Source organism: Aspergillus welwitschiae, assembly GCF_003344945.1.
Source record: "Aspergillus welwitschiae strain CBS 139.54b unplaced genomic scaffold BDQ94scaffold_35, whole genome shotgun sequence".
In the NCBI taxonomy this organism is placed as follows: Eukaryota; Fungi; Ascomycota; class Eurotiomycetes; order Eurotiales; family Aspergillaceae; genus Aspergillus; species Aspergillus welwitschiae.
Window position 1 is genome coordinate 173132 of NW_020798729.1, and position 22493 is coordinate 195624.

The window sequence follows — 22493 nt, forward strand, 5'->3', positions numbered from 1 at the left end:
AGAGGACCCTGGCGGACGGCGTCATGGTTGAGCGGGCCGAATGAGAAGAATGGAAGTGAAGGTGGAGCAGAGGCCGAGAGATGGAGAGGAACAAATGCCAGCGCGACTTGCCGGCGATCATCTCTGCAGCTCCGCCGAACTTAAAAGATCCCAACTTCTGCACTTCTCTCCTGTACCTGACTAACTATCACCCACCCCGCTCGGTTGGTGGAATGCAAACACGATGCACCCTGACTTAAAGCTATAAATTGCCTGCTCCACAATACGTGCCTGAACTCAACCCGATCATTCGGTGCCTTGATTCTGCTGCCTATCATCTACATGCGGCACGCCCCCACCACGACTGCCGCTGGTCTCGCGCCAGACGTCAATGAACTGCGACTGCTGCGACAGGCCTGCTGATTTCTCTTCGATTTAATTCTCATCATCGACTGCCATCGTCTCATGCGCAGCCATGGCCGCCCATCTACCTCCGGCCACCGGTGCGGGGTCCCCGCAGAGTGTGGAATCAATCACTCGCATGGCTCAGGATTATGAGTACAACCCGTCTATACCTCTACGCTACTGGCTGCGAACAGCGTCTACTCTCATGAGAGAGGTTGGTAAACCTGCTGCTTGGCTATTGTGGAGTGAGCTGACTGATGTGGTGGCTTAGGCTCGGATTTACGAACGCGAAAAGCACGAAGAACAAGCCTACCTTTTATTGTTTCGCCATGCTCAGTTGGTACTTGTCAATTTGGCGGAGCATCCAGAGGCCAGAGATGAAAAGAACCGGAAAGCTTTAGTGGAAGCCGAAAAGGAGGTCAAACGGAACCTAAAGGTCCTCGAAGTTCTGAAACCCCGGATCAACAAACGCTACGAGCGCTATACTCAGTTGATGCGTGAACGGCAAGCTCGCGCACCAGCAGCGGAGAATAACACTCCCACTTCAACCCACAGACCGCCTCAAGATCCCGCCCTCGCAGGGGTCGTAGAACCTCTGGAAGCAGGAGAGAACAAAGACCTGGCGGTGCAGCTGGCTCGGACGGAGCTTAGCCGACGAGCAACTGTCCGAAAGGCTATCCGACAAGCAGGCATAACACCTGAAGAGGAGCAGACTCGTCGGGCTGCTGGCGTGTGGGGAGACTGGGAGCATGCCCTGCGCAAAGATGGAACCGAGGACGATGACTTGAGCCGACGCATACAGAACGTGAGAATCCAGATGGACGATCCGCGGGCGGATCACCGTCCACAGGTTGCCACTAAGCCTATGGTCCGGCCATCTGCCGCAACCTCTTCAACCGGCGCATACAAGTATCCGAGCGTCCCTCGTCAGAAGCCGCTGGAAGTTCCGTCGGCCGCAAAGGTGGAGCCTGAGAAGAGGATTGTTCTTCCGCCCAAAGCGCCCGCACTGCCTCCTAAGGAAACTTCGTATGTACATGAACTGGCTGGCCTTGAAGAACCTTCACCTCCACCTCGTCCAGACAAGGTCTCGCCCGCAGCGATCCCGGCTGAGCCTCCTGTGCTTCCTGGAAAGGTTCCAGCAACCGATGGGTCGGCTGCAAGCCCAAATTTGGACCCGTCCAGCTATACCTTCAAGCCCTCTGCTTATCTAGAGAACGGAACGCCTCTGCGGACGTTGTTCCTGCCACCTGATCTACGCAAGCACTTCATCTCACTGGTATCCCCGAATACGCAGCGCAATCTAGAGACGTGCGGCATTTTGTGCGGCACGCTAGTCTCCAACGCCTTGTTCGTTTCGAGGCTCCTCATCCCTGAACAGACGGCCACGTCGGACACGTGCGAGACGGTGAACGAGTCTGCGATCTTCGACTACTGCGATTCAGAGGACTTGATGGTGCTCGGCTGGATCCACACGCACCCGACACAGACGTGCTTTATGAGCTCGCGCGACCTCCACACACATTGCGGATACCAGGTGATGCTGCCGGAGAGCATTGCGATCGTGTGCGCGCCCAGCAAGACGCCCGACTGGGGAGTGTTCCGGCTGACGGATCCTCCGGGGCTGAAGACGGTGCTCAACTGCACGCAGTCGGGACTCTTCCATCCCCATGGAGAGGCAAACATTTACACAGATGCGCTGCGCCCGGGACATGTATTTGAGGCAAAAGGATTGGAGTTCGAGACGGTGGATCTGCGCCCCAAGGGGTCTCAATTCTGACATTAGATCTTTGTTGCCAATTTACTTTGAGCGTCAATAGCATATGATTACATGATAAGGAGCTAATGAGGAATGATGCACTAGTCTATACCTTACTACTTAGTCTGTCAGCTAGACACCCAAGAAAATAGCTAACTAACTACCATGTGACTATTCCTGCAAGCCTATACTCTTACAATCCACTCATACACCCGCTTCCTTCATCTCAAACATATTACTACCTAGCATCAGCATGTCAACTAATCCTCTCTACACCGGCACCCACATCTCCATCGGCCCCCACAAGCTGTACCTGCATCTGCACGGCCCACCCCGCACCACCCAGCCTCTCACCATCTTCCTCGCCGGCGCCGGCGACGTCTCGTCCAGCTACACCGCTGTAATCCGGTTACTGAGCCCATTCGCCCCGTGTCTTGTCTACGACCGCACCGGTCTCGGGCGCAGCGATGACCCAGATTTAGATACCGAGTACAAGCCCAGCGCGACTCTCGCTGCCAGCGAACTACACACTCTACTTACGAACGCAGATCTCCCACCACCGTACATCTTAGTGGGACACTCGTACGGCGCCATCATCGCAAGGGAGTATCTCCATCTTTATCCTGCAGATATAGGTGGTATGGTACTCGCCGAAGGATCAACGGAGCATCAATACAAACTGTTCGAAGATAATCCCAACCTGGATAGTGATCTTGCTGCTCTATTAGGGGAGATGAATTTCGCTACGGTGACGGGATTACGCGAGAACGCTAAGTTGAGTCGTGAGGAGTGGAGAGAGAGGGCGAGGGATATTGCGCGCGGAATGGGGATGTGGGAGGCTGAGAGAGGGAACTTGGTGGGGGTTTGTAAGGAGTTGGAGGGGAAGAGGCAGTTACAAGGAGAAGGGTTAGGGGAGACGCCATTGTCTGTGGTGATGGGACGGGGATGGGAGGATTATCAGAGGGTTTATGAGATGGGAGTGAAGATGGGGAATGGAAGTGAAGAGCAGAGAGAGGCGGTTAGAAGGTTTCTGGGGAGGTGCGAGGAGGTGGTGGGGGAGTGGCAGAGGGAGCAGTTGAGGTTGTCGAGGAGATCGAGGTTGGTAAAGGTGGATTGTGGACATCAGGTGCATTTGGTGAGGCCGGAGGTAGTGGTGGAGGAGGTGAAATGGGTGTTGGAGATGATTGAAGGTAGAAGTAGTAGTGTGTTGTAGGTATACTATAGTAGTGTTGTAGATATTGGGGTAGTGGTGAGGTAACTACAGCTTTCACAGATGCTTACTTGATCATGGCATAGTACTGAGTCAGTTGTGAGTCTTTGAGACTCTGTATAAGTGTCAAGATGACCACAACTTGATGCTATTCCCACTGCAGGCCCCCCCCCCCACCATTCCCAATCAGGAAACCCCGGGCTTGGCGCCATCGCAATTCCAGCGAAAGCGACTTGCTTTTGCTGCTTTCTTCTTCTCTTCTTCTCTTCTGCAACTTTCCACTGCCTCTCTGCTGCGGCTTCTTCTCTCTTCCTACCATCTTCTCAAACTCATCTTCTTCCGGTTCTCATTCGCTGCATCCTCCCCTGCCGCGAGAACCCTGCAAATCCTCCTCTCAGTTAATACGAGAGTTTACAATATCTCAACCTCATCCATCTCTCCTCTCCTCCATTCCCGGAACGGTGAATCCCACCGGCTCGTGCGACAGAGTGAGTCCCTCCACCATCTCAACGCATCCCTCCGGTTTTCCCTTCTGGCGCATACACTTCACTTGTTTGTGGCTTGGTTCTTTTGCATTCCCTGCATCGCCGGGCAAAGTATATACTTGTCCAGCGAATCTCGCACGTGCACTGTCCCACACGTACAACTGTCCCGACTCCACCCCTGCTTGAGTCTGTTCCTGCGTATTGTCGCACATACTGTTACTCGCTATCGCAGCACATGTCGCTTGTACCTACTATCGTGTGAGCATCCTGCTAACCATCACAGGCGCTATAAGCTCTATATACATCGATCTATCTCTATCTACCTATTTACTCATATCCACCACCATGTCTATGGACGCCAAAGAAATCGAGCTCCGGGCCAAGGCCATGACCAAGGCCGCCTCTTCCAACGAACCTCCCTCTACCATCATACCACTGCTCAAGCAGCTGCAACAAGGGGTGAAAGCCACCGAAGACCTGCTGCGATCGACCCGTGTCGGTATCGCCGTCAACAAACTTAAACAACACAAATCTCCCGAAGTCGCCCGTCTCGCGAGCGAAATCGTCTCCAAGTGGCGCCACGAAGTGAACAAGCAAAAGGCCGGGGCTTCCCCCGGCGCTAGTCAACGGTCGAGCAGCTCTCCCCACCCGAAAACCAACGGCACCCCCTCCGGCGGTGCGACTCCCTCCGATAAGGCCTCGAAGCTCTCGGTGCCTCCCGACAAGCGTACCTGGAAGGCCGATGGCGTGGACACCAACCAGACCGGCAACAGAATTCGCGACAGCTGCATCGGCTTGATGTACGATGGGCTGTGTCTCAACTCGGTTGAACCCCCCCGCACAGTCCTGTCCAAGGCGTCGGCCGTCGAAGCGGCGGCCTTTAGCGACCTCGGACCGGAAACGAAGGAACAATACCGCACGAAGATCCGCAGTCTCTACCAGAACCTCAAGAACAAATCGAACCCGACACTGCGAGTGCGGGTCCTCAACGGCGACGTGACGCCAGAACAATTCGTCCGGATGTCGCACGACGAGCTCCGGTCGGCGGAACAGCAGGAGCGCGACCGCAAGATTCAAAAGGAGAACATGGACAAGGCGATGGTGGCACAGGCGGAGCGGAGTATCAGTACGAGCTTGCAATGTGGCAAGTGTGGACAGCGCAAGGTGACATATACGGAAGCGCAGACGCGCAGTGCGGACGAACCGATGACATTGTTTTGTACGTGTATGAACTGCGGCAAGTCATGGAAGCAGTGACCAAACCGCCAAAATCGATTTATTATACTCATTCATGTTTTTACTCATCCATTCAATTTGTATTTCCCCATGGTGTTGGGTGATAGGCGAGGAGTTGGTTGTCAGGTTCAATTCAGTTATGTCATGTGTCATAGATCATACGTCATTCATCTATACCTTCTTACTTATACCAATACCTCCTGCAACTAAGTAAACACCACCCAACTATCACCGCCAAAATGCCGCCAGACAAGAGAATCCTCAAACAAACAACACACACCTTCCTCAAAACCCTCACCCAATCGCCCCCTCCCCCGTTATCCACGATCCTCGCCCAATTCACCTCCTCCCCCTCCACACCCCCATTAATCCACGAAGCCGGCCTCCCCCAGCTCGCCCCCTTCCTAGGCCGCGACTTCACCGGCCAAGACGGAGTGAAACGCTACTTCGAGACGATGGGCTCTGCGCTACGCTACGAAGGGATGAGATTCGAGGACGAGCAGGATTGGGTGATCGACGAGGAGAAAGGATGTGTTTGTGTACGAGGATGGGCGAGATTCATTGCCAAACGCACAGAAATGGGCTGGGACGAGGGATTTGTGTATAGATTGGCGATTGCACAAGATGGAGGAGAAGAAGAAGACTCTGATGGAGAGTGGAAAGTACAGGAGTATAGGGTTTGGGCTGATACGGGAGCGGCGTATTTAGCCATTTCCGGGAAACTGGATGATCTTGTTCAGAAGGGGTGATTGATTGACTTGTGTGTTTTATGTACATAACTACTGATTCAAGGGAAGAAGACTGAGATTATCAGGAGGAGACCACATCCCAATCAATCCACGCCACATTGCCCTCCCTTCCATCCTCAAACAAGAACACCCTGCTCGGATCCCGATACCTCTCCTCCTCGCTGCTACTCAATAACACTGACACTTCGCTCTCTCTCCTCCCTGTGAGGTTGAATCCTGGCCCATACGCCTTATTTTCCGCCATCAACGTCTCGTTCTGACTCCACCGATCCTCCCAGTTAATGTATCCCGATGGCTCGATGCTTCCGTCTTCGTACGTGTTCGCGAAGATGGATCGGTGCAGTGAGTTCCACGGTCTTCCTAGGGCGCAGGATCCCTTGATTTGCTCTGCGATGGAGGTGTTCGCTGCGTTTACGGTCGAGTCGTGGATGTATACGCCGTAGTTGTTCCGGACTGTTGTGTTGGTGCCCTTCCAGGCGGTGATGCCGCCGCCGCATGAGCGGAGGACGATCTGGGATGATTGGATGAAGAGCGTGCCGAAGCCGTATAGGAAGTCGGTTTGGCCCGCGAGAATGGATTTGTACATGTATGCGGAGCCGAGTTTGCCGATGTAGATCTGGTTTTACTTGTTAGTATTGTGGTTGGGGGGGGTAGGGTTGAGGGGGAGGGAGGGGGAAGTACAGTATCTTGGTAAGAGTAGAACCCGCAGTAGTAGAACCCTCCATTGGAGCGACTGAAGCTAATAGCATGCGCCGGACCAGCAGAGTACGGCGCATAGGTATTGCGGAAGTCGATATTGTACACGCGGAAATCAGTGTTCCCGAACGGGGTATCCGCTGGCACTGGATATCCTGTTGTGCCGGAGCCGGTGAGACTCGCGTCCAGGGTCGGGGCAACGACCATGACGCTGAACCAGACGTTGTCGATGTCGCCGGTGCTGTCGCTGTTGGCGCCGGCGAAGGTGAGGTTGACGGTGTTGCGGGCAGGGTCGGTTAGGGCTGCGCGGTCTGGCTGCTGGCCCAGGAGGGTGATGGGGCCGGAGCGGGTGATGTTGACTTGTTCATTGTAGGTGCCGGAGAGGAGGAGGATGGTTTGGGAGGAGTTGTCGTTGGGGAGGGCGTTGATGGCTGCTTGGAGGGTGGTGAAGTTGGAGAGTTGGGGGTGGGTGTTGGAGACGATGAGGGTGCCGGGGGGGCATTGGAGGGTTGTTTGGCATTTCTCACGAGCTGCCGTTGAGAGATGGTTTGAAGATGGGGAGGTTATGGCTGCTGAGGAGGCTAGAATGGCCTGGAGGGCCAACAGAAGGCCGTGGAGGAGCATTGTCTGGGATTGGGGTGGAATTGGCTGGTTGGTGGTTGACCCTGTTCATTTTTGTGGCCATTTTATATGATGATCAACGCAATCCGGGGATGCGGGGATGGTCAAGCTTCTGCATAATGTCAGTTACCCCAGACTGACATTCTATCATGGCATCATACGGTGATGCATGGCTTGCTTCTTCCCCAGACGGAGGCCGGAGAAATGTGGAGGCGCCGGAGAATTGCGTTCCACCTGTCGGGTTGAAGGATCGGATTCACTTGGACTGCAGTTGGTGGAGAGAACTTGCTCTGGGGTTAGATGCATTATTGGGATGATGTTGACTTCATTTTGGTCGGGGGTATCTTCCAGAGTCAGTTAGTGAGTTGTTTGACGTGGTGATGCTCCGCGGACAGCCATGGGGGCCGATATCTCGATGCGCTATCACGAAGGCGCTGCATTCGTCCTAGTCGTGTTTAATCCCTCATTCATGCATCAGACTTATCTAATGGAGTATGGAGAATCCTGCATGAGCCATATCACGGCTAAGCTTTTTGGAGCTGGTCAGACTTGTCTGTCATGAAGCCGGCAATGGGCTTGAGCCCAAGCAATGTCGACGATTTTCCCTCAAGAAGAAGTGCTTGGTTTGCAAACGATGCTTTAGCAAAGATAATGCATCAGCTATGCATGGTAAGCACGTAGGAAAGGCCAATTCCTCACTAGAGCTTGCCATCATACCGCAACCTCTATGAATGCCAATGTCTGAGCAAGGTGATTCTTTTGTCTGCTGGCAACTCGAAGCATATTGATGTCTTAAAAGTGCCGGCATATAGGCCACGACGAACAGTTGTAAGCCCCTGCTCTCGGATCAAGGAACACCAATTAGCAACAGCTGTCATACTTTGTCTCCGATAGCCAAGCACAAGTTGATCGAGACATCGAGTCAGTTCATGCCGACAAGATACCTGTCCCATTGCGATTTCTGGGCGTTGCTGGCAGCAAGCGTACAAGTTGTCCATGTAGTCAAGTCTCTTTTTAAGTATGAGTGTATGGGAAGCACTAGATAGTTCCAGGATTCAAGTAGCGTAATTTTATGAAGTCTGTAGAGTCAAATATGAGATAGAAGCTTCCGATCTGCAGGAAAGCAGCTACTTACCTGCTATTTGCCAGGAAGAACTATTCCATCTGTTCTCAGATACTAGTCAGTCAACCTGAGTAGCAGTTACTCATATGCTCAGTAGGCTTCAGTTTGTCATAGACAATCCGTGGATTGACTAAAGTGAGGTAAGCCCTCCTCACACTGTGCAAGTGACATTCATTGCTGCTCATAGCACTGGCCTAAGGCACCAAGCAAAAAACCTCAAATACGACCGACTCAACATCCAACGCACATCACCAACTGGACAAACCCAAACCCAACCCAGCAAGTAAAGCAGCAATGCACGCCCACCTTGCACAAGCACAATCTATTCAAAACACTCCCATCCACTGCACAGCTCCCAACTACGTACGTACGATTACCACTACCACCACCACACTAAGGCGCGAGTAACCAGCACAAACACCATCCGTGCACCACTTTAACAAACACTATCAATGCCATCCATCGGCATCGGCAAATTACACCCTCCTCATCAATACGAGGCCAATTAAACTATCATCTACAACTAACCTCGGCCTCTCTCGTAAACGTATCCAAGACGCCGACCGATTAGTCGACGACTGACTCGGCAGGTACAGGCCGATTGATAGGCGCAATTACGAGAGTTTTGTCTCGCTCTTGTCCGGACCAGAATCAATAGCTCGGATCCACTCGAGCTCTCTCAGACACGTATGTTCGGTGTCAAGGACCGAAGGTGAGGTGCGACGCAACTGGCTGTCTGGCTATCGGCCGGAGTCCGAACGGGCGCAAGTGAAACGGGAACCGAGGAGATGGTGAGTGAAGTGGTGCGCCCCTGACTCCAATTTACCGGGTCCCACTGCACCCAGAACTTGGTCCGATGGGTGGACCGTGGTGAAGTGGTCAGGTCAGGGCTGAGGTGGTTTGGTTCGGCTAAGTGGTCGGCAGTGGGCGCACTTTGATTATTGATTTGGTGGATTGCAAGGAGGGATTAGTTTGGTTGAAGGTGAAGAGGTTAGAAGTTTGAGTAGTAGTGAAGTTACAATGGAAGATGTATTAATTGAACCCTTGATTGACTAAATTTACCACTATTAATGACATACATACATGTAAAAAGAAAAGAAATTGACTCTATCAGTAGAGACAAGGTAATAAGGGAAAAAAAAGTCTATAATACGGGTAAAAAGGGTAGCCGGGATCCCAGCTCATGCATGTATGCGCAGCAAGTGATATCCAGGTCGGATGGTATTAAGGAGCGCAATCAAGCGTTTACTCATCCTCTTCGACCTCAGCGCGAGCACCCAGCATGTAGCGGCTCTTGCCGTGGGCGTCGACCTCGTGCTCGATGGCCAGCTTGGACAGGTGGCCAAGCAGGTTCTCGATCTGGGTGTCAGCGCGAGAGCGGGTCTTGCGACCAAGGTTGTCAAGGAAGGGGATGATGGTAAGGAGGTAGTACACCACAGCGATGATGATGGTGACACCAATGGAGTAACCCCAGACAACAACAACGGTGACAATGTCGACATCACCGTTGACGGAGAAGTCGGCACGGTCAACGGGGTGGGTCTGGAGGTAGTCGCCGGAGAGCCAGCCGAAGACACAGAACAGGGTGGCGAGCACATCGACAATGAAGATGGCGCCAACCAGCTGCCAAGAGGGCCAGGTCTTACCACCACGGGTGACGAAGATGAGCCAGTTCTCGGTAAGGGCAACCTCGAGGAAGAGGATTTCCTGGGGAGAACCGAAGTTCTGGATAATACCACCGTTGGTGAGGAAGAGGGAGGCACGGATGATCCAGGTAGCACCAGCCAGGAGGATACCGAGGATGACGGAAATCACCCAGATCTTGGGCAGCTGCCACTCGACGGGGCGCTGTTCGTAGTGGGCGTTGTCGTAGGCAATGGCGATGGTGGCCAAATCAGCGAACAGGGCAATGAAGACAATCAGATCGGCACGGATGGTCTCGTCAATGATGATCATGGAGGTGACAAGGTAGACCTCAAGGTGGAGACACAGAGCAATACGGTACTGGATGTAGGCCTTCATACGCTGGAAGATCTGACGGGCGAGCTTGATGGCATCGACAATGGTGGACAGACCGGGGGCAAGGAAGACAATATCGGCAGCAGCCTGGGCAGCCTCAGTGGAACCCTCGACAGCGATACCGCAGTCAGCCTTCTTGAGAGAGGGAGCGTCGTTGACACCGTCACCAGTCATGGCAGTCAAGTGACCACGCTGCTGGAGCATCTCGACGACCTGGTACTTGTGCTCGGGGAAGACCTCAGCGAAACCGTCAGCCTTCTCAACGAGATCGTGCTGAGCAGAGCCAGCAAGACCACCGTGGATCAGACGCTCGGAGTCGTAGACCTTAGTAGAAAGAGCAAGCATCTTGCAGGTTTCCTTGGCAATAGCAAGAGCATCACCAGTCAACATCTTGACGGACAGACCAAGGTGCTGGGCCTCAGCGATGGTGTGGGCGGTATCCTCACGGGGGGGGTCGAACATGGGGTACATGCCCAGCAGTTGCCAGGGCTCACCCTCCTTCTGGACGGCAACACCGAGGGAACGGAAACCACGACGAGCGAACTCAGCAGCCTTCTCACGGAACTTGTCGGCCTCCTCCTCAGAGCACTGGGACATGTTGAGGATAGCCTTGGGGGCACCCTTGGCGCAGACGTAGCGGACACCATCGCAGGTACAGATGGTGGTGATACGCTTGGAGACGGGGTCGAAAGGAGTGTACTTCTCGGTGACCCAGTTGCGGGCGAGAATCTCACGGGCCTTGGGGTAACGACGGAGGGTCATGATAGTGACCTTGTCAATGGGGTCGAGGTTCTTGATGTTGTGGTTGGAGGCAATGGCAGCGACAGCCATCATCCAGTTAACATCGACACCCTCGTTGACGTAGGGCTCACGGATGGAGAGCTGGTTGGCAGTGAGGGTACCAGTCTTGTCAGAGCAGAGAATGTCGACACCGGCAAGGGACTCAATGGCAGTGAGCTTCTGGACGATAGCCTTCTGCTCAGCCAAGTAGGCAGCACCGACAGCGAGGGTGGTGGTGGTGACGACGGGGAGACCGACGGGGACACCAATGATCAGGAGAATCAGGGTGTAGTGGAGCAAGTTGCGGTCCTCGTTCTCGGGAGTAGCGATCTTGAGGTGACGGTAGAAACCACCGATCCAGGCAGCGAGAATCCAGAACATGACAAGAACAAGCAAGGTGGTACCGATGTTGTCCATGACAGCCTTGAAGTGACCCTGGTCCTGGGCACCCTGAACGAGAGCAGCGGTCTTACCGACGAAAGAGTGTCTGGCGGTGGCAGTAACGATAGCGTAGGCCTTACCACGCTTGCAACCAGTGGTGTAGTAGCAAGTGTCGGCCATGTACTTGTCGACAGCGAGAGATTCACCAGTGATGGCGGACTGGTCAACGGCGACGAGAGAGACACCGGCACGGGCCTCAATGCCACCATCCTCGTCGTCCTCATCCTCCTTCTCCTTAAGGGTGTCGTCACCAACGGTGGCGAGGTACTCCTTGTAGGTCTCGAAGTTCTCGGGCTTGTCGTAGTCACAGATCAGGCGAATATCGGCGGGGACAACGGTACCTTCCTCGATAACGATCTATGGGAAAGCATGTTAGACAGTGCCGACAGAGTGGAAACGGCGTAGAATAAACATACAATATCACCAGTAACAAGTTCACGGGCAAGGATTTCCTGTTCCTGACCATCACGAATGACGATGGCCTTCATAGCAATATCACCCTTGAGGGAAGCGACAACGTCGGCAGCCTGCTTCTCCTGGTACCAACCGACGATAGCGTTAAGCATAAGAATACCAATAATGACACCGAAATCGATCCAGTCACGAAGACCAGCAGCAAGACAGACAGCCAATTCCATAACTATAGCACTGTTAGAGACATCCCTGCAATGCAATGTCCGAGTCGATTGCCTTACCATAAAGAATAGGACCACGGAAGTAACCAATGAACTGAACGAAGAAGTTGGTCTTCTCGGTGGTCAGCTCGTTCCACCCGGTACGCTTGCGACGAGGCTCGATGTCGCTGGAGCGCAGACCGGAGCGCATGTCGGTCTCGAGCCAGTCATCGGGGCAGACGAAGCCATCCTCCACACCATCACCCTTCTTACCGAAGAGGGAGAAACCCTTCTTCTTCTTGCCGGCACTCACGCCACCGGCACTAGCAGTCGAACCGCGGCGCTTGTCGGGGGCGGTCGAGATGTAACGGTTCAACGCGGCGTACTCGTCGAGACCAGCACCATCATCAAGTTGAGGAGCGCGAGAATGGTCACCATTCTCCACGTCGGGAGCATAGGAAATCCTCCGCTCCGCCATTGTTGCTTCGGCTCACACAGCCTTCGAACCCAACGATATGAGCAGACGCAAACAAAAAATGGCAGGAATGGCAAGAGTCGGATAGTCCTATGAAGAAGAGAAGAAGAAGAGAGGGGAGCGAAGGGAGGGAATGTACTCTTTAATATTTGGGGGTGGGCAGCCTTCAATTGCACGGGACCAGACAAACACGTCTGTCTTCTCTAAGCTCCAACGGGCGACCTTCCCTGTGCGTAAGCCCACTTTTTTTTTTTTTTTTTCGCCTTCCTCCAGTTTATTATTTTTTGATTTTCCGATTTTCCATTTTTCTTTTTTGCCATTTTCTTTTTTTTTTCATTAATATTCTCCAACTTGGTCTAGTCTTGGCCGGGAGCAGCAGTAGCCACTGATCGAAAGTTCGCTGTCCCTGGTAAGGTAAGGTTGTGACTGGGACCCGCTTTTTGCCTCCCACGCACACACATTTTTCTGCTTAACCCGACGCATCGCTAGTGCCGAGTGAATTTCGAAGTGATTATTTATTTTTTGTTTTTTTATTTTCCCGCTTCATTACCTTCTCTGGGTTGCCCAGCCCAGTTTGCCAAGTGGATCCCACCTCCCGGATCGAGCCTAGTCTGGGCCGTGGAAAAACTCTGACTATACCCAGACGGTCACCAATGATACGGCACCTTACGCCGTTCGCCTTTCCATTTGTCTCGATCTCATACTGAATGGCTTCTTCTTGTTGCTCTATGACCGGCAGCGCTGTGCCGAGTTCGCCCCCCCTCTCCCCTCCCTCCTCCACTCTCGCTCGTTCCCCTACCGTAAATCCTGGGGAGACCAAGAAAAGATGGGACTCCCCGTACGCACCCGATACACTCGTCGGAAGGAGCTTGACTCTATTTCCTCGGAGTTCACTATGGGCATGAGGTATGCTACTGTATGCTACCGGTAAGATACAGGTACGAGAGCCGACAGAGGACGGCTCTGTCGGCCTTTCGGCCAGCCCAGGGCGCTCACTTTTTCCACTTGGGAAAAAGATTCCTTACCGTACGTACAGAATGTACCGTGTGAATGGCCTTTTTGCCGCGTGCGGGTGGTGGCCCTCGTTAATTTTCCTGATCCTTTCCCTACTCTCGCTCTCTTTACTATGCGCGATTTTTCGTCGTCGCCTTTTGACCCTCGCGATTGATGAGAGTAATAGTAATAACCCATCCCAATCATGCTATTTGCTTGTTGGTAAGTCAATCGGCATTGTCTGGCCGAGACCAACAGAAAAGAAACAAAAAAAATTGTAAATTAAAGGGTAGAACGAGACAGAAAGAAAGGGACAAGCCAGAGACACATACACATACACATACACACATACACTATCAGACCCTCTATGTGTAAATCATTGGCATATTCCTTCTGTGTAAGCACCTGGCGCACTGCGATGACATCGGACTTCATAGTTTCAGTAGTTCCCTTGCAGAAAAGAAATGATCGTTGCCCTTCTTCTTTTCTTCTGCCCACCAGAGAGGGATGAAAGGGACATGATCTGAGGAAACCAAGGCCCGCTACAGACGAGACATACATACACTACGAACCAACTACTCGATACACTATCACACTACTGTGTACACAGATTGAATCAGCGTGTCTCTTTACTTGCTGCGAAATACTCCGATTGTGAAGCGCTGGAATGACTGGTTTCCCTGTGCCACAGAGCGCAGAGCCAGGGCCGTCCTACCCGATCTTGGAACCACGAGCTGAGCCAAACGGGAACGCAAGGGGCGAGTTCCAAGGACTTGGATGATACCATTTCCGGCCATGCAGGGTCAGAAACAATTCAGCTAGATAGATAGTCTACTCTCTCCCTACGATTTACTTTCTCTTCTTTCGATGTTTTCTTCAGTCTACGGAATTAAATTGACATCATCGTCGCATGTCGTAGGTGGCCATGGTCGGTGCTGTCAGACGATCCGTTTTTTAACTTCCCATTCCTGGTGCCGATTGACCGTGTCTCGGGGAGGGAGGGGGCACCAGGAAACGAGTAGTAAGTAAAATGATGATGAATTCATGGTGGTGATGATCGTGCCGACTCGGGAACTGACTCCATTGCCCGCCCGGTGCGGCCCCGTAGAAGGTTAGTAGGAAAGTAAGTGGAAGTAATAAGTCACTGGTAGGTCAGGATGAGCCGTACACAGTAAAGTAAACAGACCCCCTTCCTTATCCAAATCCAGAATTATGTCATCGGGATTATTTTCTCCTGTGCGATCATTTGTTATCGGTGGGATGGATGAATGGATAGATGGGATGATTGATTCCATCCCATAATTATAATTATTATTACCATGCTATTACCATTGCGAATCGCACCCTTCGTTATCTTCCGACTACGCACTTCCCGAGTTTGTCCCCACGCGCCTCGCTGTGGCCCCCCCCCTCCCTTCCTTCTCTTTCTCCCTCTCTCTCTCTCACTCTCTCCCTCATATTAGCATCGCTGTTATGAGCATTGTCTCTCACAATCTCGCACTAATGCCAACCTGGAGTCGATCGCCCACCCATTATCCAACCAACCCATCCTGTGAGCGTGTGACGACCGGGGAGGGAAGTGGAAGGTGTGTGTGCTCTCCACCCTCCTTATTTACGGCGCGCCAATCCCATGCATCTAGCCCTGATTGAGTTTCATCCGATTTCCTCTCGTGGGGAGGCATGGGCTCCATCGGAGAGCGTCATTTTTGTCTGACTGGTTGACATCGGGATGCGACTCCGCCGGCTAGGCACTCGGGACTCCAGTCTGGGATTATTTGCTTCCATTGTTGCTGGGGCCCGTATCATTGGTCTGGCCGGGATTGGTGTGTGGTCTTATTGCTATCAAGTGAGTAAGATTACTCTCTCTTTCTCGGCCCTGCTATCGTCGCGTTATTGATTAGCCAAGTCTGGCGGCAGCAGTAAATGAAATGAGCGCAGCAAGATAGTTTCATGATACAACAATAGTAGCCATAATAGCCTCGTCTGGGCATTGATCGTTTTCGTATATACGCTGACTTCATCTATCTATTGGGGGCGTGTAGCCAAGGTTGATCGCATACCAGACCGAAACCCCAGTTCCAGATGGTCTCCGCAGATAACCCTGCTGCTGCTGCTGCTTCTGCTGCCGCTGCCGCCGCCGCCCATTGTACAGAGCACGTTGCGACATTTTTCCAATTTTGCTCGATTCGATTTCGATTTTCGATTTTCGATTTTTCCTGGGCTTTTTTTTCTACGAAGCCATCTGGTTGACAGGTTGGCTTGGGAGATGTGGGAGGCATGCATGCATGGCCACGACCCCAGCGAACCAAGATTTTTGCATCTTTTCCCTTTCAGATGCACACTCACTGGTTGCGTCTATCATTCTAACCTTACCAGCCAGCCCAGTGCTTCCCCTCCTCCGACCGATTCTACCCGTGCTGCTTCTCCAGATAATCTGTAGTTAACCTAGACCATCTATCTATCCGATACCGTCAACCAAAGCAAATCAAACCACCGGTGATGCTAAAGAAAAGCGCCATTTTCCATCAGCTCAGCCCAGACAAATCAGGATCTCTCCGGAATTCCCAGGAAAAGCAATCTATCTCCCTCAGGGATCCACGGAAGTCCCGAAAAAAACTGCATAGTACTTGTGATTATTGGAAAATGGCTTGTCTGACAAGAGAAGAGAAAGAAGAAAGAAAGATATGCATGCATGCACGGCATTAATCCACAACCACGTAGCCCGCGTCCGGGCGCGCGCAGCGCCCCAGATCGCCTGACAACGTACATCGCGGGTTCAATAACAACCATCCATCGACGATTGTTCCAGTTGTTTTCCAGTGCCTTCTCGCCATTAAACTTTTTCTTCCGTTTGATGACTTAGAACCTTTCGTTGATAACAGGGAATTCCCATGTTCGTGACTCTTCCTCCGCACTTCCTAAGCTTCAGCGCGCATAAGGCTTGTCTTGGACTCACTGCCAAGGTCTATTTTGTTTTTGGCCCATTTGGTAGTTTGCCAAGAGGGTGATCCGTTGTCGGTATCCTTGTTCTTGGTCTGCCTTTCTATGGAGTACTACTTACTCCTCCACATTCTTTTTCGGTGGTTGGGCTGGATGCTGTCCGAATCCGGATGGGGGTTGGTTTATCTCCAAGCAACGCCGTAGTAGATATTCTTAGTAGGTTCGGCTTTCCGCTACGTGGGCGGTTAAGAGTGATGCAACTGGGTATCTACGGAGTAACATTGGCGATAATTGTTCTTGGCTGGCTCTAGTAGAATCGGAGTTGATGGGTCAGTAACGGAGTAGTATTCGTCGATAATATATCCCACCATTTGAGGCTCGAGATTGCCGACTCTATTGTATACTACAGCCTTGCGTTGCCCCCATCTTAGTATATACTATGTGAAGATCAGTGAGATATACACAGTAATCTACCACTAGGATAATACTAGAAAATCCAATTTGCTTATTCCAAACAAAACACAAAAAAAAGCTTCGGAATGTAAAAGTCCAACTTTAAGCCACCAACTTACTCCGTGCTGAGTAGTAGTAGTAGTAGTAGGATGGGATGGGATTTACCGTCATCCCGACCGGGTCTCGATCGATACCGCCGCCCTCAGCTCCCACCCAAGTCCGAAAGTCCTGAACCAAATACCGCATATCCATTCATCCATCCAACCCCAGACGGGCGGGATAAAACCCGATGATGTTTGTGGAGGAGGAGAACATCACATCCGCCCAACCATACCTGCAGAATACTACTACTACTTACTGTAGGTAGTCAGTCAGTCAGTCAGTCATCCATCGGGCGGGCGGCCTCGCGCCCCATCCATCACATTATGGTTGCCGTACCATCCATCCATTCCATTCATCCCAACGGACATGAGAGAGCTCTGAAAAGGCGACCGTACAGACACATGCAAGACGAACCATGGCATGGGGGTCAGTGTCCCTTTCACGCGGATTCAACCTGTTTTCTTTTTCGCTCTCTTTGCTCCGATGACCTGAACATCATCACTTAATCACACACTAACTACTCCGTATCTAACTATCAGGTAAGGTCTAGCTGGGCTGAGCTGAACTGATCTGATCAGCCGCGGGGAAATAACACCCTACTCTACTCTACCTCTTACCATAATATTAACTCAAAACCACATGCAAGCCTAACTACGTAACTAAACTACGGAGGGTAATCCCGCTCATCTACTGCATTCTCTCACCGTGACGCTCACTTAGTCTGGCAAAGCAGCAAGCCCGAAGTTTAATCCCGGAGTTTGAGGATGAGAATGACTTTAACCTAATTCAGATATGATATGATAGTTCCGGTGCTACTTACTTACACCGGGGTTAAGTAGTTACTTAGGTGGGTTAGTGAGGTAGTTAAGGGATGGGGGGCGGTGGTTGGTTTCGCCTCGCCCGACGGGGCCGATTGAGCGGTTTCCGCGGTTTGGTGGTTAAGTTACTGTAGATGGACTAGTACCTGGGAGGAAGACTTCTGGATAGGGAACAGGTAGGTCCCATATGGATGGGTTACCTCACGGAGGAAGTTTGGCCGTCGGGGTTTGTTCCTGACGAATAGAATAGAATAGGGATGGTGGTACCTTACCCCATATTGATGGGGGTGAGTAGTAGTAATCATGGTAGTGATGGTGATGGTGATGGTGATGGTGATGATGATGATGCTATTCCCGATTATGCTACCATTGTTACTACTAACTCCTGGTGCTCTCTACATAATTAGCTAACTACTACAGTAATAAGCCAGATAGCATACGCAATTAACACCCCAGCAACACACTTACAGCCCGTGCACCCAACCGCCCCCCCGAGTCATCACCACAAACCCGAATGCAGTCCATGGTGATCAGAATTCCGGGGGATTCTCACCGTTGCCCGGTATTACAGGGATAGGGGGGTTAGCTAGCTTGCTAGTAGGCCTGAACTGAACCTGGGGCAGCAAGGCAAGGCAAGGTCACTCACTCACCACCACCTCAGGTATGCAAACAAAAACACAACTCACGTCAGCCAAGACCGAAACCAAAACCCCAGCCATCTGGAAATACCAAACTACAGGATCCCTATCTACTACTACTATTTCTGGGGTTCAAAGGGGGGTGAGGAGGAGGGGGCCGACCGGCCCATAGAAGGTCAGCTGAGGGAGTTTACTACTACTATGGAGAAAGGAAGTTAATTAGTTGATTCCATCCCACATCCCACACTTTTTCCCCCCCTTATGTGGTTGTTCTACCCCATCCCATCCCAATCTCATCCCATATTTTCCCCAAAGAGCCAAGACCAGGACCAGGGCCAAGGGCCAACAGCCCATAAGTGGTTGTTAGTCAGTGAGTAGCTATCGTGGAGCCACACTAACCCTCTCCATCTCTTTACACAGTTAGACTACGTAGATAGATAGATTACTTGGAGTAATAATCCACGAATATAGCTAGCTAGATAGAGATACTTTTAGATAAAAAAACACCAAAGTGGATTCCCCAAAAACCCGCAACCCAGTACCTGGATTCTCCGTCGCGCTAGTCCCAAATCAGAATACCTACTTAGCCGAAGTGGAGCACCCACCCACAACTCTCACACCGGAAGGGTAAGTTATGTATGGTGCCGTGGCAATAAGAGGGCTGTTGTGCGTCCCCCATTTGTTTTTTAAAACCGCACTAGTACCTGGTACCTCGCCTAGTCGGGAAAGTACCTTACCATCACTTCCCGAAGTGTTGCAAAAGCTCCCCACACTGCAAACCGTGGAACGAGTCGAGGTGAGGTTTCTCGGTCGGCATGTCAGTCCTGTCGCTTGTCGTTTGTTCGTCTGGTTTGTCTGTCCCTGAACCATAGGATGGGAGGTGATGGTAATCGTCTTTGGTTCGTTGGGTGTTGGGTCGTTTCGTTGTCGATATTTGGGTTTGGGCTTTGTTTCGGGTTTCTTTCTTGTGCTTGCTACTTTTGTTGTATCAGGGTTTGAAGGTTATTTGGTTCTTCTCCGTAGTTTAGTTTACTACTGGTTAGGGTATTTGGTCGTTCGTTGAAACCGTTCTCTGACAGCTGGGCTGAATTTGAGGTATGGCGTTGTCGTCGTCTAGTTAATCTACTTAGATGATACTAATTACCCATACTGATACTGACTGACTGACTGACTGATTTCCCTCCGGGAAGGTGAATCGAGCTACGTACCTACGTACCTACTTACTCCGGACGTGGAGCCTACATAACAATGCATGGAGACAGGGGACACGTGAGGGATGCCAACCCAGCAGTAAGCATTCTGCATGATCGCAACCAAAGAAAACACAGAAAAAGGGTTTCGAGAACGGTCAAAGAAGGTCATCGGGATTGCCGGTGGGTGTGAAAGGCGAGACCGAGACCCTCCCCGCGTCCATCATGACTGAACAAAGGATAGAGAATGGAGAATCAATCAGTCACAAGTTCGCCTCATAGTGATGGATGATGACCACAATAGTGCATGCTATTATATCCCGCAATGGAGCCATACAGATTCGAACAAAGTGAGGCTATTCCGTGCGGGCGGCTGCCAAAAAGTCCGGAGTAGTAGACCGGAGTACGGAGTGGATAGTAAGAGGCTAACTCCCACTACGGGTTAGACTAAGTGACTAGCCCGCACTTCCCCGAGCGCGGACTAAAATACCTTAGTAATGGGGCTTATCAGGGCATTCGATTGATTGATTGATTGTGAGGGCCCAAGTTTGTCCACAGTAACTACTAGTACTACTACTCAGTAGCGCCATACTCAGTTGGGAAGGACTGACTTGGACTGACTGGTCGCCACCGGACCAGCCGAATGCAAGGCCCAAAAAAGTGAGGGGCAACAAGACCTTCTGACCGCATCGAACCCGCAGATTCGCCGTTCTCGACGTTTTCTAGAAGGCTTCGACTGGGGCCCTTGATCCAGTTAGCTGCATTACTCGTCCAGACGATTCTTCTTTTTTGATTTTTGCCGCTCCGAATTTTTGGGGGAGGGAGGGTTCGAGAACAGAGATTTTTCTGGGGCTGACATGGCACATCGGATGTCGGCAGCAGGAAGTCTGTTGGCCACTGAATTGGGATTTGTCGAGGGGTCAAGGCGACCGGGGGGAGGGGTGAGTGCTACGTCATAATCGGCAGTCCGATAGGGAAATCGGGTAAAGTCATAGTGTTGGTGGGATTGTCCTTATTATTGATTTTGGCCTCTGGGGCAATTTGCCAATAATTAATGCGACTTTTGGTGCCTCTTTGAGGGACTTGCAAAGCAGAGGTCAAGTCAGCTCAGGTCAGGCCAGTGTGTTGGCTAATGGATGGGGGCAACGAAATTCCCCTTCGGGATAAGGTCGGCTACCCGTAAGGATGCTAAACCACTTTGGGCCGACCCTCTCGTATGAGCCGTGTATAGGTGACGGTGGTGAGACAATTATCCGCACGGTGACGGCGCGTGTTGGCGCGTTATGACAAGGTCATGGCTTACACCTCGTAACCTTCCCTATCTGCTTTTCATCGCCTAGACTACTTACAGGCCGAGATACGACCTTAGGTAATACAGTCCGGCATAATGGCAATTAATTCCGTCCGTCGGTGCATAAAACGTAGAAGAAGACGAAGAAACGACCTCGAAAATGCGATCACGACCACGGGCGTCCGTGGAGCACCCACTAGATACCGCTAGGCTCGTTCTTGGCTTTCTGGTACCTACAGTAGTGACCAAGACTAGGTAGCTAGTCAGTGGTCACTCCATCGACTCAGCGCGGCAACGGGGCCAATTTCTCCCACTTCACCGACGTTAATTGCGAATACAGTTAGCGGCCCCCAATTATGATACCAATCGCGGTCCCAACTCGCTGTGAGCCTGCCTTTCCTCTTCCCTCCCCCCCCACCGGGCGATCGCCCGTGCCAAGCTGTCTCATCGAGGATCCTGGTGAGGGATTTTCTGTCGGCCCTGGTCTGCCCTCGTTCACCCGAGGTTCAAGGATAGCACCTCCATCCATCATCCCAGTCGCGCATCGGACCTCCGCGGTCGAGGTACTTTACTGCAGCACACATCTCGATCGAATGGAGAGGCTCGTGCCAGTCCTGCCGGCACTGCCAGCACCATTGCCAAGAGCACCAAGAAGTGTTGTGTTCAATGGATTGTATTCTACTGCAAAGTATCACACTATCAAGTATACTATTGCTATTGCAGCATTGGCAGTACGACCAATTGCTACGATGATGACGACTAATCAGTTACTACTAGTAGTGGGAGGGTACTTCTTGACCACTGACTACTCACAGCTACACGTATGTACCTGCCCCCACGGGCGGGAGGAAGCTCCGACTGTTCATCGGAGATCCCAATCGAGTACGAGGATACGAGGTCGTCATTCGTCAACGGGTCAGCCGTCGTCCCCAGCAGCAACAGATGCTGGATATTAACAGCAGCAGCAGCAGCAGCGCAATTTTAGCCCGCTCCAATCACCCTTCCTCAGTAGCTCGATACCAGCCTACAGTAGCTAGCTAGCTAGCTAGGCTGGCTGCGTACGTTTCTAAAACCTCGCCGAGCTCAAACGCTCTGACGACAACCACTAAAAAGCTGCTGCAGGAGCTTTATCGTCCTTACCTTTTTGACATTTCCGGAGAAGACTTGCTTGTATGAGAGATTTTTAACCTCATTTCCATGCCGCGCCCGCGCGCCCCAGCGTGCCACCGTGGCAGCTAACCCACCATCTATGGATGACGCGCAGTGCTTTGCAGAACTGCTTCTGCCCAGTGACCAGCAGAATCCGATAAATGGGTTAGTTTAGTGACTTTGTAGCAGTGCAATGGCACTGGATCATCCCTCCGGGCATTTTGCTGTGCGTATTCTTGGATCGGGTTTAGCCCGAACCCTCCCCGACTCGGGGAATTATTGCCCGTCCATACCTGGGACGACTTGCTGTTGGCCAGTTCTTGGAGGTAA

The 22493-nt window shown here is 51.9% G+C and overlaps 11 protein-coding genes across 11 annotated transcripts; 6 read left to right on the forward strand and 5 right to left on the reverse strand.

Moving 5' to 3' along the window:
* Positions 1-365: 365 nt before the first annotated feature.
* BDQ94DRAFT_82296 (putative endosome-associated ubiquitin isopeptidase (AmsH)) lies at positions 366-2356 on the forward strand. The gene is made up of 2 exons (XM_026776629.1): positions 366-598; positions 656-2356. The coding sequence occupies exons 1-2, from the start codon at positions 455-457 to the stop codon at positions 2159-2161; spliced, it is 1650 nt and encodes a 549-aa protein (XP_026622668.1). The 5' UTR covers positions 366-454; the 3' UTR covers positions 2162-2356.
* Positions 2357-2393: 37 nt separating this feature from the next.
* BDQ94DRAFT_182189 (alpha/beta fold hydrolase) lies at positions 2394-3456 on the forward strand (the record flags this gene model as incomplete). Its single annotated transcript, XM_026774079.1, has 1 exon — positions 2394-3456. One exon carries the CDS (start codon positions 2394-2396, stop codon positions 3351-3353), a length of 960 nt encoding a protein of 319 aa, XP_026622669.1. The 3' UTR covers positions 3354-3456.
* A 124-nt stretch (positions 3457-3580) lies between these two features.
* Positions 3581-4359, forward strand: BDQ94DRAFT_150157 (uncharacterized protein; the record flags this gene model as incomplete). The annotated part of the gene is made up of 2 exons (XM_026767522.1): positions 3581-3838; positions 4119-4359. A coding segment is annotated over one exon (258 nt), but the record flags the coding sequence as incomplete, so codon positions are not given.
* On the forward strand, positions 4181-5779 carry BDQ94DRAFT_161905 (transcription factor S-II, central domain-containing protein; the record flags this gene model as incomplete). The annotated part of the gene is made up of 3 exons (XM_026769458.1): positions 4181-5054; positions 5321-5610; positions 5648-5779. The coding sequence occupies 3 exons, from the start codon at positions 4181-4183 to the stop codon at positions 5777-5779; spliced, it is 1296 nt and encodes a 431-aa protein (XP_026622671.1).
* On the reverse strand, positions 5306-7165 carry BDQ94DRAFT_182193 (putative pectin methylesterase). The gene is made up of 2 exons (XM_026774080.1): positions 6502-7165; positions 5306-6436 (listed from the first exon to the last, which is right to left on the reverse strand). The coding sequence occupies exons 1-2, from the start codon at positions 7138-7140 to the stop codon at positions 5882-5884; spliced, it is 1194 nt and encodes a 397-aa protein (XP_026622672.1). The 5' UTR covers positions 7141-7165; the 3' UTR covers positions 5306-5881.
* Positions 7166-9505: 2340 nt separating this feature from the next.
* Positions 9506-12592, reverse strand: BDQ94DRAFT_173665 (uncharacterized protein; the record flags this gene model as incomplete). Its single annotated transcript, XM_026772204.1, has 3 exons — positions 9506-11857; positions 11917-12140; positions 12196-12592. 3 exons carry the CDS (start codon positions 12590-12592, stop codon positions 9506-9508), a joined length of 2973 nt encoding a protein of 990 aa, XP_026622673.1.
* Positions 12593-13708: 1116 nt separating this feature from the next.
* On the reverse strand, positions 13709-14764 carry BDQ94DRAFT_150164 (uncharacterized protein). The gene has a single exon (XM_026767523.1). It carries the CDS (start codon positions 14141-14143, stop codon positions 13865-13867), a length of 279 nt encoding a protein of 92 aa, XP_026622674.1. The 5' UTR covers positions 14144-14764; the 3' UTR covers positions 13709-13864.
* A 456-nt stretch (positions 14765-15220) lies between these two features.
* Positions 15221-15627, reverse strand: BDQ94DRAFT_150168 (uncharacterized protein). The gene is made up of 2 exons (XM_026767524.1): positions 15489-15627; positions 15221-15428 (listed from the first exon to the last, which is right to left on the reverse strand). The coding sequence occupies exons 1-2, from the start codon at positions 15601-15603 to the stop codon at positions 15385-15387; spliced, it is 159 nt and encodes a 52-aa protein (XP_026622675.1). The 5' UTR covers positions 15604-15627; the 3' UTR covers positions 15221-15384.
* Positions 15628-19264: 3637 nt separating this feature from the next.
* BDQ94DRAFT_150172 (uncharacterized protein) lies at positions 19265-19642 on the forward strand. The gene has a single exon (XM_026767525.1). The coding sequence runs from the start codon at positions 19417-19419 to the stop codon at positions 19594-19596; it is 180 nt and encodes a 59-aa protein (XP_026622676.1). The 5' UTR covers positions 19265-19416; the 3' UTR covers positions 19597-19642.
* A 1-nt stretch (position 19643) lies between these two features.
* On the reverse strand, positions 19644-20134 carry BDQ94DRAFT_150173 (uncharacterized protein). Its single transcript, XM_026767526.1, has one exon. It carries the CDS (start codon positions 19893-19895, stop codon positions 19734-19736), a length of 162 nt encoding a protein of 53 aa, XP_026622677.1. The 5' UTR covers positions 19896-20134; the 3' UTR covers positions 19644-19733.
* Positions 20135-21523: 1389 nt separating this feature from the next.
* BDQ94DRAFT_150174 (uncharacterized protein) lies at positions 21524-21976 on the forward strand. The gene has a single exon (XM_026767527.1). It carries the CDS (start codon positions 21608-21610, stop codon positions 21968-21970), a length of 363 nt encoding a protein of 120 aa, XP_026622678.1. The 5' UTR covers positions 21524-21607; the 3' UTR covers positions 21971-21976.
* The last annotated feature ends 517 nt before the right edge of the window (positions 21977-22493 follow it).

Coding starts and splice junctions, on each gene's coding strand:
- BDQ94DRAFT_82296 (XM_026776629.1), top strand. CDS start 455: ATGGCCGCCCATCTACCTCCGGCCACCGGTGCGGGGTCCCCGCAGAGT. Junction 599..655: donor CGTCTACTCTCATGAGAGAG/GTTGGTAAACCT, acceptor GTGGTGGCTTAG/GCTCGGATTTACGAACGCGA.
- BDQ94DRAFT_182193 (XM_026774080.1), bottom strand. CDS start 7,140: ATGCTCCTCCACGGCCTTCTGTTGGCCCTCCAGGCCATTCTAGCCTCC. Junction 6,437..6,501: donor TCTACTCTTACCAAGATACT/GTACTTCCCCCT, acceptor AAGTAAAACCAG/ATCTACATCGGCAAACTCGG.
- BDQ94DRAFT_150164 (XM_026767523.1), bottom strand. CDS start 14,143: ATGTATGTCTCGTCTGTAGCGGGCCTTGGTTTCCTCAGATCATGTCCC.
- BDQ94DRAFT_150168 (XM_026767524.1), bottom strand. CDS start 15,603: ATGAAGTCAGCGTATATACGAAAACGATCAATGCCCAGACGAGGCTAT. Junction 15,429..15,488: donor CATTTACTGCTGCCGCCAGA/CTTGGCTAATCA, acceptor AATCTTACTCAC/TTGATAGCAATAAGACCACA.
- BDQ94DRAFT_150172 (XM_026767525.1), top strand. CDS start 19,417: ATGGTAATCGTCTTTGGTTCGTTGGGTGTTGGGTCGTTTCGTTGTCGA.
- BDQ94DRAFT_150173 (XM_026767526.1), bottom strand. CDS start 19,895: ATGACCTTCTTTGACCGTTCTCGAAACCCTTTTTCTGTGTTTTCTTTG.
- BDQ94DRAFT_150174 (XM_026767527.1), top strand. CDS start 21,608: ATGGAGAGGCTCGTGCCAGTCCTGCCGGCACTGCCAGCACCATTGCCA.